At 37.3% G+C, this 17,891-nt stretch overlaps 1 protein-coding gene across 1 annotated transcript in view; it reads left to right on the top strand.

Moving 5' to 3' along the window:
- The window catches only part of LOC137635607 (uncharacterized), a 38,778-nt gene extending 22,533 nt beyond the window's left edge, over nucleotides 1-16,245 (top strand). Inside the window, 11 exon segments of the mRNA XM_068368064.1 lie at nucleotides 82-3,301; nucleotides 3,420-3,658; nucleotides 4,107-4,422; nucleotides 5,022-5,144; nucleotides 5,489-5,598; nucleotides 5,978-6,112; nucleotides 6,755-6,886; nucleotides 8,414-8,829; nucleotides 9,569-9,683; nucleotides 11,614-11,691; nucleotides 14,031-16,245. Of these exon segments, the coding sequence (XP_068224165.1) occupies nucleotides 82-3,301; nucleotides 3,420-3,658; nucleotides 4,107-4,422; nucleotides 5,022-5,144; nucleotides 5,489-5,598; nucleotides 5,978-6,112; nucleotides 6,755-6,886; nucleotides 8,414-8,829; nucleotides 9,569-9,683; nucleotides 11,614-11,691; nucleotides 14,031-14,114 (4,968 nt within the window). The 3' untranslated portion in view covers nucleotides 14,115-16,245.
- Nucleotides 16,246-17,891: the final 1,646 nt, after the last annotated feature.

Here is a 17,891-nt window from a genome sequence, read left to right as displayed (position 1 = left end):
CAATGCATTACTATTAAATGATGTGCAAGCATGTGTAATAAGTGTCACAGGTTAATTAATATTCTTTTCCTCAACTTGCAGGTTATCTTTGATACGCAGACATACTATACAACTCAAACGTTCACGCAGACTGTTGATGATAGGATAATCACTTCTGAAGAAGTTCTTACTCAAGTTGTCATCACCGAGGCCCCGTCTGTGCAGAGGGCCACTATTCAGCCCACATATTCATCCATTCTTACCAAGACTTACTTCACAACGCTGACCTATTTCAACACAGCTCTTGAGGGAGACTCAACTGTAGTTAAAACAGACACAGTTGTTTCAACTGAAGTCATAACTGAAACTTCTTATATAACTGGTACTAAAACTCTTGGTTTAGGAAGTTTCGCGTTTACCACTGGCCCGTCAATCCAACCAGCATCAGTAAATGGGGAAGAGGAGGATCTCATCTTATATGCAACAAAAACCATGTACACAACTCTCACTTATCTGACAACTATTCTTGAAGGTAGCCAGACAATTACTGCTTCAAGAATTGAAGTCTCTTCTAATGTGCTCACTGAGCCCTTGACGTCTGCCCTAAGCTCTGAGGAACTTATGTCCCTGAAAAACTCATACCTCAGTGGACAGGTGACATCAACTAGTGGATTTGTTCCAGAGCCACAAACTATTTCATACATGAAGATAAGTGACAATTTATATAAGCAGTTCAGAACATTCTTTGCCACCTTCACTCACTACACCACACTGGCAGGTGGTGTGGTAAATTCAAGAGTTGAAACTCAAACGAAAGTGCTTACATCCGTCATAACAACAACAACAGTCCCGGCTTCCCTTCTTATTAACCCAAGTCTGTCCAGTACAGCATTCATCGGAGTAACAACAACCGGCTTGTCTCCCGGACTAGGATCATCTATTCAGTTGGATCCTTCATACTTATCTTCCTTGAAAAGTTCTTTCTTGGCTTCTCAGTCTGCAACAGTTGCTAGACCAGAGGACAATGAAGGTCTGCAAGCAACAGTTTTGATAGAAGAAGGTAGTAAAGCATCGGGAACTTTAGTTGTATCTGACTCCACAACATCAGCTACTTTGCTTGTCAGACCAACTGATGAAGTTCCAACATCTATCTTAAGTGGTCAGACTGTGGTTATCTTTGACTCTGCACACCTGTCATCTCTCAAATCTTCTTTCTTGGCCTCACCATCTGTATCACTTGCCGTGAATCCTTCACCTATCGTAACATCAGAGGTTATTGATTCTACAAGCATTCTGACAGAGACTGGAGAAGTTACAACCCTTGGACCAGAAGATGAAAACACTGATACGGCAATATCTGAAATTCCACTCACAGTCCGGCCTGCATTTGTTCCAGTACCTGCTGCTGGTGTTATTCCTGCTGCTGGTGTATCTGGTGACAGTGGTGCTATTTCATCAGATGCTGCTCCAGAGTCTTCTTCTGCAGAGGTTTCTGGTAGCTCAGCTGGTCTAGATGGTGTTAGCATTACTGGTTCCAGTGATAATGGATTAAATATTGATATTGGTCCGGTACTAAATGCAATTGGTGGAATTTTGCAGAACATAAACAATCCGATTGTAGATGGAAAATCAGACGATATTCGAAGGAAGGTTAACACTCCTCTTCGACCAACAAACACTATTATTGCAGGCCAGAGAGAACCATTACTAATTCCCGTAGGTGGAGTAGGAGCTTCTCTGAGCAGTTCACTAGACCAAACTGCAGGTGCAGAACAAGTATACATCCCTCTAAGGAGGCCATCGGCTGTCAATGCTCAGCCTAGGTTCCCCTCTCGACCTACCTCTGTTCAAGAAACAGCTGCCTTTGCCTTCACTGACCTACCTCGTCCAATTGTGATTTTGCCTAGCATATCTGTTCCCACTGATGTTAAAGATATGCAAGGTTTTGGTCCTACATTCCTACCACCAAGTACACAATTAGGCTTCACGGCAATGACAGAAGAATCCCTTGGGCCAACTCGGGTCTCTGTGATTTCTGGTACCCAAACCATCTTCTTTGGTGGTGTTGATATCCAGGATCTCCCACCACCGGGTCAGCCAGCAACTGTAACAGAAGGAGACCGTACCACTGTTGTTTTACAGCCCAGTCAACCAGTTTTGACTGGAGTAACAAGACCTGTTCCTATACCTACTCGTGTTCCATTGCACAATAACAATGGAGTTGTTACTTCTGAGGTAACAACAGCACACCATGAAGACCAACTAGGGTCTTTCAACGCTCACCCAGAGGTCGTATTTACTAGACCCTCACCAAAAATGCCTCAGCCATCAAGGATTGGGCCTCAGACTATTGTTAGTATTGAAGGAGATAACAGGATTGTGCGGACACAGGTCATAAATGCTCAGTCAGTTGATGAATATCGTCCAAACCCACCAGTGATTGTTTCTCCAGTCAGAGGAGAGTTTGTTCTGCAGTCTACAGTTGGTGTTGGCATAATTTCTGGAGGACTCAATGACGACACAAGACCACGCCCTCCACCAGGACTAGAGGGGACTGGTTCAACAGGCTCTGAGTTGGTCTTGATCGATCAAAGTGCTAACAATGGACGGACGACTGTTGTCAGGGGATCTTCAACCGTATTATCAGGAGCCACAACAATATTTGGATCATTATTCACAAGACCAGCACAGAACAATGAACCCCTGGGGGATCTGACATCTGTTGTCAGTGGTCCCAGTGGAATTCCCACACGCGTCATCACTCGCGTAGAAACTTCAGCCAGAATCATTACTGCTACTCACACTGATGTTATATTCACAAGAGGCCTCACTTCTACTATGACACAGGTAGTCCTTAGCACTCTGCCACTACGAACTATTATCACAACCATTGTTGGTACATCTACAAAAGTCAATTATGTCTCCGCAACAGTTCAAGGAAATGTGCCAAAAATTGGCCCCAATTTCCAAGAGGATGATCCAACAACATACCCCCCTGGATCACCATTTGATCCTGCCAATTACCCATCATTCCCACTTGATCCACGCCCTGTCGAGGAGGATCTTCACTTACCAGGAGATGCTGAGGTTCTAAATGAAGCCAGCCTAGGCATCGCCGAGGATAACGAAATCAGTCGTGTCGTCGAGAGCCAGAGTCCTGATCAGGAGATAAATGTGGGAGGACCATTACGTGCTCCTATTTCAAAATGCAATCCCCAGTGCTCTGCAACCAGGCAAGAAGTTTGCAAACTCATCAGGGGAGTTTACTCTTGCATCTGCCGAGCCGGATACTCCAGAAGAAACGGGCATGAATCTTGCAAGCGTAAGTCATTTATAGTATTAATCTCCTTTTCTTACTGAAATCGGTATCAATATATCTTAATCAAATTCTTTATAAATTAATGCTGGCTATAAAACTTTAATTTATTGTTTTCTCACAGCATCTGTTGCTTACAATGTCCAACTGCTTCTGGATGGAATGACCGACGGTCAGCTAGTGTTCGATCCCGTCCTTCGTAACATCTCGCACCCGATTACTCAAGATCTTGCCAACATCACCATTCACGGGCTGGATGGAGCACTGTCGTCATCACAGATAGGACCTCATTACCGCTCCGCCACTGTTACCAAATTCACTGATACTAGAGAAATGGCCATACCTGCATCTGGCCACCCAACAGTACGTAGTGTGTTGTGTAGTTTATGGTATATTCAAAAGTCATGAAACTTTTTTCTATAAATCATTGCAGTTGCATATTTGAATAAGAATTATTTACATTCCATAGTGAATACTTGACATAGTTAGCCTTCCAAATACTCAGATGGGAGTCTGTAGTATAGTCTTAATACGATGATAAAACTTACAGAGGATATGCCTTATTATAGTGCTAATAATGCCTGAAAATTTCATTAGCGTGTCTTGATTAGTGTATTTTTGGGAAATATTTTTTACGATTGGCACCCCTTGAAAGTGGAGCCTACCCTTAACTTCACTGGTATATGCCTAAAAATAACAAAAAAGGGACTGTGGAATTAGGAACAGGACTAAATTTGAAAAAAACATGTAAGATATCTTTATTAGTATTCACACATGTACATATAATAGAGTAAATCCTACTTTTCCCCAGGAACGAGGAGTCGTTGCAGAGATCAAAGTAGAGTTGATAAAATCAGATAATGATGAAGAAATGATTAGTGAATTTATGGTAAAAAGTGCCCTGGAATCTTCTCTAAGAGGAAGCAACTACGCCCTTGGAGACAGCGAGATCTTCGCCAACCGGGAAGTGGCCGTCTTGGCCTCTCAAGACTTCGATGAATGTTCCCACGAGGACCACAACGACTGCTCTGATAACGCCCACTGTTTCAACACAGCTGGTTCCTTCTTATGTACATGCAGAGATGGTTTCAAGGACATGGGTGACCTGCCAGGCAGAGAATGTGCTGGTAAGTAGTACAAAGCATAGTGCAATTGCTTTCGGGAGTTTGAATCCTTTCGTATTATGCTCCAGTCTGGTTACAAGGAAAAGTATCTTGATTGCTCTTAACTGCTGCAGTCAACATCCATGCTAACTCTAAGGGCTACTGCAGACTTTTTTATAATTTTTATAATTCATATAAGAGATATTTACTTCAGTGTTGTTACTTTACTTGAAATATTTTATTTTTCCTTGTTTCCTTGCTTCACTGGGCTATTTTCCTTGTTTGAGCCCCTGGCCTTATGGCAATTTGCTTTTCCAACTAGGGTTATAGCTTAGCAAGTAATAATAATAATAGTCATAATCTTTGAAACCCATGCAGGGTACTTCCAATGTAAAATATTATTGCCCAATTGACAATGATCAAACAGGGCAGTGATATTTCTGTAACAACAACATATCAATAACATCCTTGCTTACCCATTAATGCCCAGACAGACCAGCAGGAATCATTCAACTACTATCATATTATCATAAAATACACAAGATTGATAACTTGTGTAGCCATTTGCATTACTTTCCTTATATCCCCCACATGTTGATCATACCCTTCTCTACTCTCTACAGTTCAGACAGAGCAATGTTCCTTCTGCAACTACCAAGGTGAATGTATCACCAACGAAGATGGAACCAAAGGTTGCAGATGTTCGCAGTGGTTCAGCGGAGAAAGGTGTCAGATGAATCTTCGAGGTAAAGGTTTTTCTTTAGTTAGTTCCTTTGAAATATCATTTCCTTTTCTTGATGAGAAGTAGCAGTCCTTGAGAAGTACAATAATGGAAAGGATTTAGCTATTTGAACTACCATAAGGTCTTCAAGAGAAACAAGCTAGGGAGTTGAATTTGTCGTACATGATCACTATATATTTACTTGACAATTAAACAATTCAAATGCAACCTATTAGTTCCTTAATCTACATAATCAAAACAGTTGTGATTTTGATGAATTTACATAATTTTCTTATTTTCTTTATTTTGTTTGATTATCTTAAGGCTCAGAGTGTCTAAAGTTATTTATATTTTTCCTTATTTCCACAGTGATGCTGATTGCACTGGTAACCATTGGTTCGTTGCTGGTTCTGCTTCTATTCCTGTGTCTTGTTCTCTGTTGTCTCAGGTCAAGGAGAAATAATAAATCACTTGAACAGGTTAGTGAACTCATACGTATTTTTATGACTCTTGGACGAGAGTGTTTCTATATATTTTGATATAAACATACTCATCTGTATTCAGAGCATTTCTTTAAAGGATGAATCTTAATCTGTGTGTCAAATGAACTGTACTTACGTTGACCAAAATATCCTATGTACCATGGCACAATTTTGGGAGGTAGCAGGGCATAACAACAATTAGAATAGCGCCAACGTATCCCAGTGTGTCGTAAAAGGCGACTAAAAGAGACGGGACGAGGGGACTGGAAATTCCCTCTCCTTTATAGTTACCTCCTGTGAGATATCATATTGACCAAAATAACTTGGTAAAATTTCTTGCAAAACCATCAAGGTAACACTTGTATATATCTTACAGATGGTCAGTGCACCTACATTCTTGAGAGCAAGAGGAGCGGGGATGGCAAGCACTTTGGACCGACGGGCCATGATACACGAGACATCTTCGGAGAGTTCTATGGACCATCCTCGGATTCACGGCACATCTTTCTTGGTTAGCTTTCCGTGACTTTTGTTTTCAATAGATGATGTCTCCCGTACAAGTTCTCTAGTTTATTTTCGTGCGTTGATAGCATGCATTGCATCAGGACTAATGATTGTGCATATCCTTAATATGAATTCCAAGATGGGCAGTAATACCTGCTGCTTCAGTAACTACTTATGATCTTAGATTTTTGGCAAGTTAGATTACGTACTTTGAGATATGCTGTGCTATCACAGCTCAAATCCTTGTCCCATATCATTACAATGCATCAATAATTTCAGACTTTATTTTTCCTATTTGAAACAAGATTATCTTTGGACTTATTTAGAAAGTTTCACTCACTAATTGATGATCCATATTGTATTCATTTCTGCTAACGCTAAGGAGGTCTATTCCTTCAGTAGTCAGACCAAGTATTGCCTCAAAAATTACAGTTCTTTATGTCTTGATGAATCAAATCTTGAATTTCTCTGTGTCTATATTCTTTGTTTTCTTTGACTTTCCTTGCTTTTAAAGGTTCTCTCTTCGTCAGGTTTCAATAAGATAATGGTTTTAAGCTGACCATACTGTTTGCTTCCACAATAAGCAAATTGATCAATCTTTGAAATAATTTATGAATTGATTAATAGATAATCCAATCTACTTTTACAGGGCCCCAGACATCCTGAAAAGCCAGACCGCCCCATGCGACCGACTCGCTCAGAAATGAACGAGAGCCGGCAGTCCAACAGCTCTTACGCAGAGGACAGATCGGTTGGGGTGCACACTACCCTACCCCCCGTGGTGAGTGTATGTATCCTTGTTTACGTGTATTCATGTGCTTGGAAAAAAAGCTCGAGTACTCGGTAAACTAACACAGGATGGTCTTTGGATATGTATCTTCGAAACACTTGCGGCCTATGGAACTATGGGGGTTTGTAGACTAACCTAGTCTTCTATCGAGGACCTAGGGACTGAGTGCATATGCATACAGAAATTGTTTTCCTGAGGTCTTTTTGGTGTGGACTAACATACTCAGTTGATTGACTTAACCCCATACTATAAGATTTTATTTGTCTTGAGGGTTTGTAGACTAACCTAGTCTTCTATCGAGGACCTAGGGACTGAGTGCATATGCTTACAGAAATTGTTTTCCTGAGGACTTTTTGATGTGGACTAAACTTCTCAGTTGATTAACTTAACCCCATACTATAAGATTTTATTTGTCTTGAAAGTTTGTAGACTAACCTAGTCTTCTATCGAGGACCTACGGACTGAGTGCATATGCTTACAGAAATTGTTTTCCTGAGGACTTTTTGATGTGGACTAAACTTCTCAGTTGATTAACTTAACCCCATACTATAAGATTTTATTTGTCTTGAAGGTTTGTAGACTAACCTAGTCTTCTATCGAGGACCTAGGGACTGAGTGCATATGCTTACAGAAATTGTTTTCCCGAGGACTTCATTCTCAGTTGATTAACTTAACCCCATACTATAAGATTTTATTTGTCTTGAGGGTTTGTAGACTAACCTAGTCTTCGATTGAGGACCTAGGGACTGAGAGCATATGATTACAGAAATTGTTTTCCTGAGGACTTTTTGATGTGGACTAACATTCTCAGTTGATTAATTTAACCCCATACTATAAGATTTTATTTGTCTTGAGAATTTCATCAGCTTCTTGAAGTAGTTGAGTGTGTTTCACATTTGGTATACTAACATGGTACAGTACTGTACTGTGAGTTTATGCATTTAGGGAAAAGTACGTGTATGTGTGTACTTAGTTACCTTTGAATGGCTATCAGTTCTATTCTTTTGATTGATATTTTAGGAATGCATGCATATATTTATGCTCTGTATGTGAGATATAATGCTATGTAGACTAACAGTCTAATACTTGAGAAGTATATTTGCATCATCCATGTGTCATAGCGCTTTACCTTTACATTCATATATTTCAAAGTCTTGAAGATTACGTGGACTTGTATGATCCACTGCTTATATATATGAAAAATTGAACCATGAATTTTCATGAGATTTCATTACTTTTTGTATTTTTTAATATGTTTATATGTAAGTGTTGTAGAGAGAGAGAGAGAGAGAGAGAGAGAGAGAGAGAGAGAGAGAGAGAGAGAGAGAGAGAAGGATGCCAAATCTATATTCTTTATGCTTACCTGATAACAGAATGGGATTTGATCATCTTTGTTTACCGTAATATTGTAGTTATTATGACTTTTAACTGTAACTTTTTGGAGTTTTTTTGTCCCCCTTTTGAATTGTTTTTTTTTTTTAATACAATGAAACTAAAACATGAACATCTCCTTCATAGTTAATACCGCGCGTCAAGGGCCCGGCACCTCGCCGTCCCTCCGTAGTGAGCCGAGGCGAGAACGGCGAGCCGAGAGTCATGATCGGAGCAGACGCCAGATCTGACTTGGCCAACTCCCAGCAGGCATTTGTTGATCTTCTGGAGCAGACTTCAGCCACTCTCCCACCAAAACACCATCACCAACAAGGGCGCCAAAGCAGGAGAGAGAGCCTAAAGACCGCCTCAATCCATGGCAGCACCAACCGGATCAATCGCTCCAGGTCCCATTCCAGGGAACACCTCAACGACAGCTTCCTCCACCACCAGCTGCCTCCGGGCTCCATGAGGTCGCGATCGTCCGACAGGCTGCATCACGGCAGTAACCACGACTTGAATTCTGAATTTGGTGTCAGTTTCTCCTTCAGAGATGGAGAGAGGTAAGTTGTGGAGAGATCCATCTTTTATTTCAGGCAATTAGTCATAAGTTTTCAAGGAAATTGATGTTTTACCCTCCAAAGCTAGGGTGAATTGAGTAGTCAAACCTGTGTTAGCCTACCAGCCCACTTAAATAAGTATACAAAACTCTTGTTAGGGCTTATGAAGAGGTGAGTTTTGGAGAAAGTAATCTCTTGTTTCTGTCATTTAGTCATCCAAGGATATGAATGTTTTAATCTCCAAAGCTAGGGTGAACTGAGTATTCAAACCTGTGTCAGCCTGCTAACCCACTGGTATAAGTTTACAAAGTATGTAAAAGGGATGAGAACTAATAGATACCTTTTGCCAGGGGCATAAATTTCTGTAAATTAAAGTAAACGACCATGAATTCAGATCTCTTTCAGGCCAAATCATAGCCAAATTCTTACTTTTTTTTCTCAATTCATACAGAACTCATATCAAAAAAAATTCAGGTACCAATTATGAATTTTTAATTTGAATTTGCGTCCACATGAAGGTATTTATTAGCAATTGTATAATCTGTGGTACACAGGAAGGCTATTAAACTTTATTTTTATACTCTCTAATAAATTGTCCTTTTCCTTGTTAACAATCAGTAAACCTACCAGTGAAAATTCATCATTATTATTGTTATTATTATTATTATTATTATTATTATTATTATCATTATAAATATTATTATTATTATTATTATTATTATTATTATTATTATCATTTCAGAACGATGAGTGTGGCACGCTCCTACGACGAAACCACGGTCAGACCACCCGTTCGGACGTTGGGAGCTGAGAGTTTCTATTCATCAAAAGCACTCTCTTCGCAGCATATATCAGATGTAAGTAGAGAGAGAGAGAGAGAGAGAAAAGAAAATAAAAAAGAGAGAGAGAGAGAGAGAGAAAAGAGAAAAAGAAAATAAAAAAGAGAGAAAGGAGAAAAAAAAGAGAGACAAAAAAGAGAAAAAAAGAAAAGAGATAGTGAGAGAAAAGAGAAAAAGATAAAATAAAAAAAGAGAGACGCATTTTTCGTTCTCAATTTTTACATGGTACTGACTTTAATTATATCAGATGTAAGGAGAGAGAGAGAGAGAGAGAGAGAGAGAGAGAGAGAGAGAGAGAGAGAGAGAGAGAGAGAGAGAGAGAGAGCAGTTTTATGAATATATTAAGTATATAAAACTATGACTCTTCTCTTAAATGAAAACATTACAACTTCTTACTCATTTAATAAAAAAAAAATACCTAGTGCATACATTGACTTAATTTTGTACCAACACTTAAGAAAAATATGAGTTAGAAAAATAGGTTTTCATTTGACTGAAAAACAATAAAGGTTCTCGTATGACTTCTCTTAAATAAACAAAATTATGACAACTTCTTACCTTTATAATAAACTTATTTCATGCAGATTTCCTTTCAAAGGACAATAGATATATTAGATTTATGCAAGCAAAAAAGAATGCACCAGGAATGCTTTCCTTATTTTAGATTTGTGCAAGCAAAAAGAATGCACCAAGAATGCTTTCCTTCATATATTAAATTCTTGAATGCATGTATGCATGGCATAAAATGATTATTGCAGTTTTCCTTTCCCAAAATTTTCAATTGAAATTCTCTCTCCTGTTTTATTTCAATGAGATAATTATTCTAAGATTCCAGTGGTGGAAATACGGTTCGGATTTGATAGTATTAAAATTAGTTATATTGACTTTGCAAATCTTTGATTTCAGTTGATTAAAAGTGATTTATTGTGGTTACAATAAGACAAAATTGCCTCAGTTAGAGAAGAAATTAGATTCATATTTAATTTCTCATTTAAAGTGCATCTTGAAAATAAATTATATTCATATTAAATTTAATTTAAAATACATGAAAAACTTAGATTCATATCAAATTTTTCATTTAAAATACATCTTAAAAACAAAAAAGCCTTCCAAATATATGTAAGTTTAATGAAAAATGCCTGTCAAAAAATGTATTATAAAAAGTAAAGGTGCTTATTCATTATATACTGTATAAAGATCATTTGATTTAAATATTATCTTGAGAAACATAAAGAGATTTTTGGTTTTTGCTAAAGACTTTGGTGTTATGGACGGTATTTCCTTAAACTCTCAAGTCCAGACAATGTTTAAAGACCAACTTGTTCTTGATAAAGGTCCAGTTCCCAATGCTCTCATCTCTCAAAGTAAAAGAAGGGTATAGTCACTTTTCTCTGAGTGAAAGAAGTGTATGATCACTTCTCTCAAAGTGAAAGAAGGGTATAGTCACTTTTCTCTGAGTGAAAGAAGTGTATGATCACTTCTCTCAAAGTGAAAGAAGGGTATAGTCACTTTTCTCTGAGTGAAAGAAGGGTATAGTCACTTTTCTCTGAGTGAAAGAAGTGTATAATCATTTATCTCACTGTGAAAAAGTGTTACAATCACTTCTCTCACTGTGAAATGTGTTACAAGCACTTCTCTTACTGTGAAATAAGTGTTACAATCACTTCTGTCACTGTAAAAGAAATGTACACTCCCTTCTTTCAATGTGAGAGAAGTGTAATGATCCCTTCTCTCACAGTGAAAGAAGTGTATAATCACTTTTCTCAATGAAAAAAATTGTAATATCACTTCTCACAGGGAAAGAAGTGCACACTCCCTTCCTTCACTTGCTAGAAACGTTAGTTTTTTTTCCCCTTCACTCGTCTCTCCAGTTACTAGAGAAGCCTTAAGTCACTTCTCTTGTATAAAAAAAATCCCTTTCTCTCACCCACGCTTTATCGTTACGTAGGAGCACCAGACCATGGCCGAACGAGACGGCGGTTCGACTGTCGTGTACCCACAGACAGAACTCTACCGTCCGGTTCGTGTAAGTGACCCCTAGATGACCTATAGATGGATAGACGGTCTTCCTTTGGCACGGCACTCATACCTATCCAGATCTTGTGTTTCGCTTTCCTCTTCTTACAAAACTTCATTTCCATTGATTTTTCGGTCTTCGCTTCCTTCCAAAAGAACTTCTCCTGTCTCCTAAGAGATCAGATCTTGTGTCTCTTTCCTTTTCCTGATCTAAAGCCTTTCCTTTTCAGGATTTTTCAGTCCTTCTCATGTGCCTCTGAATCACCTATCTTACCCCTGGGTCCTCTGAAGCTATCCTGATCTAAAATCTTTCCTTTTCTGGATTTTTCAGTCCTTCTCATGTCCCTCTGAATCACCTATCTTTCCCCTGGGTCCTCTAAAACTAGATATGTTTCTTTCCTTTTCCTGATCTAAAGTCTTCCCTTTTCTGGATTTTTCAGTCCTTCTCATGTCCCTCTGAAAGAAGCTATCTTTCCCTGGGTCCTCTAAAACTAGATATGTTTCTTTCCTTTTCCTCATCTAAAGTCTTCCCTTTTCTGTATTTTTCAGTCCTTCTCATGTCCCTCTGAAAGAAGCTATCTTTCCCTGGGTCCTCTAAAACTAGATATGTTTCTTTCCTTTTCCTCATCTAAAGTCTTCCCTTTTCTGTATTTTTCAGTCCTTCTCATGTCCCTCTGAAAGAAGCTATCCTTCCCTTGGTTCTCTTAAGTTGGATCTTGTGCTTCTTAACTTTTCCTTATCTTATATATTTCCTTTTTATAATTTCTCAGTCCTTGCTACGTTCCAAAATAAACTTTATCTTTCCCTTGGTACTGCACATATCTCCTAACTCCTATAAAATTAAATCTCTTGTGTCTTTCCTTTTCTTGATCTTATAGATACCTTTCGATCTCTCCAGTCTCACAAAGATTTACATATCCAACCAACTTTCTTATATTTTCATTGTGAGATTCTTCAATTTCCCTCACCACGAAAATGAATCTTTAATTTTTTCCCACTATGACTCACCTGATTTCTTCATTTTGCCGGGAGCACACTAGCGACTCTGTGGTGCCACAAAGCCACAGCATCGTGTGGCGGGGATGTGGTCTCCCATAGGTTTCCATTGTTTTCAAAGCCACGCCACGTGTGTGGCGGGGAAAGGCGACACAGAGCCACAGTCGCTAGTTTGCGCGGCAAAACTTGAAAACAATGGAAACCTATGGGAGACCACATCCCCGCCACACGATGCTGTGGCTTTGTGGCGCCACAGAGTCGCTAGTGTGCTCCTGGCCTTTATCTTGTAACTTTTCTTCTCCCTGGTCTTTCAATGCTTCATTTCAACTATTATTTTTCCCTTGCCATATCTTGCAGTTCTGTCCTTTCTATTATCCCCAATTCCTCTCCCTTTCTTGCCACATTATCCAATGTTAGCGTCTATTACAGATGACTCTTATGTGTATGGAAGTTTATCTTCCTTCTCTTGATTTCTCTATAAAATCTAGATATTTCTTCCCTCACTGACACCTTTAATTGTTCTATATTTCCCTGTTCCTTTCTTGTGCATGTTTCTCTTCCTCTGTATACCTTCACCATCTTGCATTAATAAACAGAATAATATGACTCCCTTTTTCGACTATTGGTCTCATTCATAAATATCTATTAATATAATTTCACAGCCAAGTTTAATCAACGGAATGCTGCATGACTTATAAAACTGTAAAATTTTATTATTTTAAGTACTTAGTATATATTACAACCTTCTTGAAGTACTTTAATGTTTGTGGTTTCAATTAATAGATCGGTAAAATGTTATGACTAGTGACTTTTGAAATCATCACAAGGAACTTATTATGTAAGAAATTCTTGATATGACAAAATGTTCTCTGTGACTGACAAATAAAGTATCAACTTCTTCGGTAGACTGTCTTATTTAAAGAAATAACTATACAAATGTATACAGTAATTGCATTCACAATCTATATATATATATATATATATATATATATATATATATATATATATATATATATATATATATATATATATATATATTATATATGTGTGTGTGTATATGTGTGTGTATATATATATATATATATATATATATATATATATATGTGTGTGTGTGTGTGTATATATATATATATGTAATATATATATATATATATATATATATATATATATATATATATATATATATATATATATATATATATATATATATACAGTCATCTCTTTTACGTTGAACCTAATCTCCAAATTTCCTTTACTTACCCGTAAGGTACGCAGAGTAGCTTTGCGTAAGCAGCGAAATGATCTACATCCCCTAACCACATTTTACTAACAATTCTTTATGGATTCCAACAGGACACAGACTCCATCAGCGACATGAGCGACCACAACTCGAAGGCGGCATCCAGCAGGGCCGCCTCCCGCAGCTTCTTCTCGTGAGCTTCTTCCCTAGCTTTCCATCCTCTTCCGGCCTCCTCAGATGGCTCCCGAAGGAATTCCCCAACCCGTGGAGTGGCCTTGGATTGTCAGCCGACGGTTAGGCCATTGCCGAAACTAAGAACAGAATTCTACTCTGAAGGAATATAGGATTAAATCTCGGGCGGTGCTCCTAATAGGGTGTTATGTTAACTATTGTTATGAGTATTTCATAGTTGAAAAATTATCATAAGTCATTAATGGTGCTAATTCTAGGTGAATTTTATTGTTAATGCAATTAGCTTCTTGTTAAGTAAATTTTAGGTAGTTATAAAAGTGGCACAATTGTGTTGGCTATATTCGTGATGGGAATATGTGCAATTATCTTTTAGGGTTTGCTTTACCAAATTTAACGGGTTTTGAACGTTAGTCGTGCAATGATTTTATGTAATTTCTAGAAAAAAAAATAAAATAATGTTACTAGATAAAAAAAACAGAAACATGTTTAAGTGACAGGGAAGTAGAAAACATAACACCAACATGAAGATTTCGGGACAAAACATTGGGTTTGGTCCTGTAGCATCCTCAAGTTCTTGCCATCCACGAAAGAAGAACCCAACAATAACAAACCGCCCTCATCTCAGGGGAGCTTTTCGTTCACCGAGAGATGGCAACCCAAGATTGCACCAAGTTCTGTTCTTAGTATTCCCCCGGTGGAATGGGTCGCAAAATTTCTTCTTTATAAGAGAGAAAAACGACTATATTTTTTGCTCAAGTCAGCTTTTTTTCTAAATATTTATTTATTTGCATCCTTTCATCGTTACGAACATCCGTCGCAGTCCAAGACATAGTCAACTATGTTTGGCATTGCGACCTTAAACGCTAGGATGCCAGCCAGAGTAGGTCGACTGTTTGTGACCTATTTCACCTATATATTATTTCCTCCATAGATACATGTATTGTAATGAGATAACTGAACCTTTCTACTACTCTCACTCACTACTCCATTATACATATATATAGATATACAGGCTGGAGCGAAGCGGTACGTTGTTATTAGTAAACTGTAATTACGAAGTTGTCATCTGTTCGCAGGATATTACATATATATGTCTTTGATGTGACGTCGCTGGGAACCACAAATGTGCTCTCTCTCTCTCTCTCTCTCTCTCTCTCTCTCTCTCTCTCTCTCTCTCTCTCTCTCTCTCTCTCTCTCTCTTGTTTACATGTAAGTGTATGTATGTATATAACATGCTCATTAAGTCTCTCAAGTTTAGATTGTGTATATTATACACATACATACATAATCATATGTTGATTTTGAAGTGTGATTCAATGAGCTGGAAAAAATATGCAAATTATTATACTGTACTAAAATTTATATATGTATCAGAAATTTTCCTTAGAATAATTCTATTATTGACATTTCAGAAAAATCATAAATGAGGAAAATTTCAAACCACAATATATGCCATACAAATCCATATTCAAATTCCATTTCACTTAGAAATATTTTCCAGTCTCTGTAGATGACATATCCGCCATATTTTCTTGAAAACTTTCCAATTTGTACATTCAATGTCACACGACATTATACTTTCTGTATATATACGTAGCTAAATACTAGATCCCGTGTCCTATGAGCAGGTATCCAGCATTTGTGCATCTCTCGCGGCGATCACTTCGCGTCCCGGATGTGGAGATATTGTAAATACATATTTGTATATAATTCTTAACCAATATTTAGTTGTCTTGCTGGTCCAAGCGATATATCTAACACTCTAACCAGCGAGTAGTTGGATCGCCTGACGATTCTTGGTACTTTAAGATGGCGTTTGAGGAGGATCTTTGCAAAATTTTATTTTGGAGGTAAAGCTTATACCCTGAGTAATGTTTCTGAGAAATATGATCAGGTTTAAGCTTGTCTTGCTGATAGAAATATAGTTTAAGATTGGGAACGTCTTCGAGAAGACAGTTTCAATTTTAATCTTTGGTTCGAGATCAAAATTAACCATTTCAAAACATAGGTATGTTTTGTTTTTAAAAGTATAATTAGATTAAATTAAATTTAAATGATTTTGTATACTTCTTTAAGAAGATAAAGATATAAAGTTAGACAAAACCCTTTAAGAAGTTAAAAAATATCTAAGGCAAATCTTTCGGAAGATCGTTTAGACGAATGTCAGCTACTGTGGCCAATTTTTATGCCTCTGCAGATCTTTCAGGAAGAAAACTGCTGACTCAGAAATTTCGTCTGATCTATAAAAGGACAGAATATTACAGAAATATCACTAGATTGTTAATATGGAACTTCTCAGCAGATCATTCAGGAAGAAAACTGCTGACTCAGAGATTTCGTCTGATCTATAAAATGGCAGAATATTGCACTGAAATTAGCAAATCCTCAACTTCAACCTATATATTTCTGGTCTCAGACTAGACTTGTATATTGAACTGGTATAATCTTAGACAGGTTGCTGCACAAATACAGGAACACCTGTGGAACTTAACCTGAACAGGTGTATCTGAGCATGTGTATGAAAGAAAAACTTGTTAACTACAGCTACACCTGTTCAGGTGAACCTGTCATTTAAGAAGCATGTTCCCTTTGATATGCAATTAATGAAAAAAGGTAATATTTGTAATTATTAAGAAAAGGTATTATACATATGTATGTTTATGGATGCATACATGTACATATATGCTGTCTGTATGGATATATATGTAATCACCTCCATTATGAATATGATATACATTGTAAATGAAAATATTATACATTATTATACACTCTGAAGGAAGCATTGTAAAACATGATATTTTTCAAAAAGTAGTTTTGCAATTTCCAAGACAGATGATGTGCCAAATGGCCCAAATCTTTATAAAAATTAGTATTTTTTAGTAGTTTTAGCAAATCACACTTGTATAGGCCTATACACCGTTTGTCTAGGCTCGGAGATATTATATAGGCCTACACTCTTCAGTCAGTTTTCCATGTGGAATAGATTGATATTTTTTTTTTATTGTGAATACGTTCTTAGGTCTAAGTTTATTCATCATATACATAAATGTATAACATGATAACTAAAAAATGTAATGAATTATTATCAAAAGTCTACTATACTTGCTCCATTTTATTAACAAATACATATGAATATTTTCTATGTCAGTGACTTTTATTCATCCTATACATAACAACAACAATAACAACAACAAAAATGTTGCTGTTTCTAGTCAACTGCAGGACAAAAGCCTCAGACATCTCAATTAATTTCTGGGGTTTGGCCAGTTTTCATCATCACGCTGGCTACTGCGGATTGGTGATGGTGGGAGAACTTCGTCTGATCGCTCGAAGCAAACCAATCTAGTATGGGTAGCCTTGACTAGTAAAGGTTTACTGATCGTGGCGGTACTCGAACCCTTTCACCACGTTAATGTATCCTCACTCAGAAAAGTATATATATATATATATATATATATATATATATATATATATATATATATATATATATATATATAATTATTTAAATATATTACTAATAGCTAAGCTACAACCCTAACCAGGTAAAGTATCCCATTACAGAAAGAAAACAGTGAAACAACAAATAAACTGAGAAATAGTTTCAAAGAAATTACAAAATATACTAAGATCAGTAACAACGTTGAAATAGATCATTCATCTATGAATTATGAAATGAACTTAATTTCAGCTTGGAGTAAAAGCTTCTAGAACACTGTTTAGTAGTGATTCTCATCATGGAGACAGCAAGACTATTCAAACTATTAACTGCAGGAAAGGTAGAC

This window comes from Palaemon carinicauda, unplaced genomic scaffold (assembly GCF_036898095.1).
Source record: "Palaemon carinicauda isolate YSFRI2023 unplaced genomic scaffold, ASM3689809v2 scaffold148, whole genome shotgun sequence".
Lineage (NCBI taxonomy): Eukaryota > Metazoa > Arthropoda > Malacostraca > Decapoda > Palaemonidae > Palaemon > Palaemon carinicauda.
Note: the sequence above shows the minus strand (reverse complement) of the source record. Positions and strands in the feature narration are given on the sequence as shown.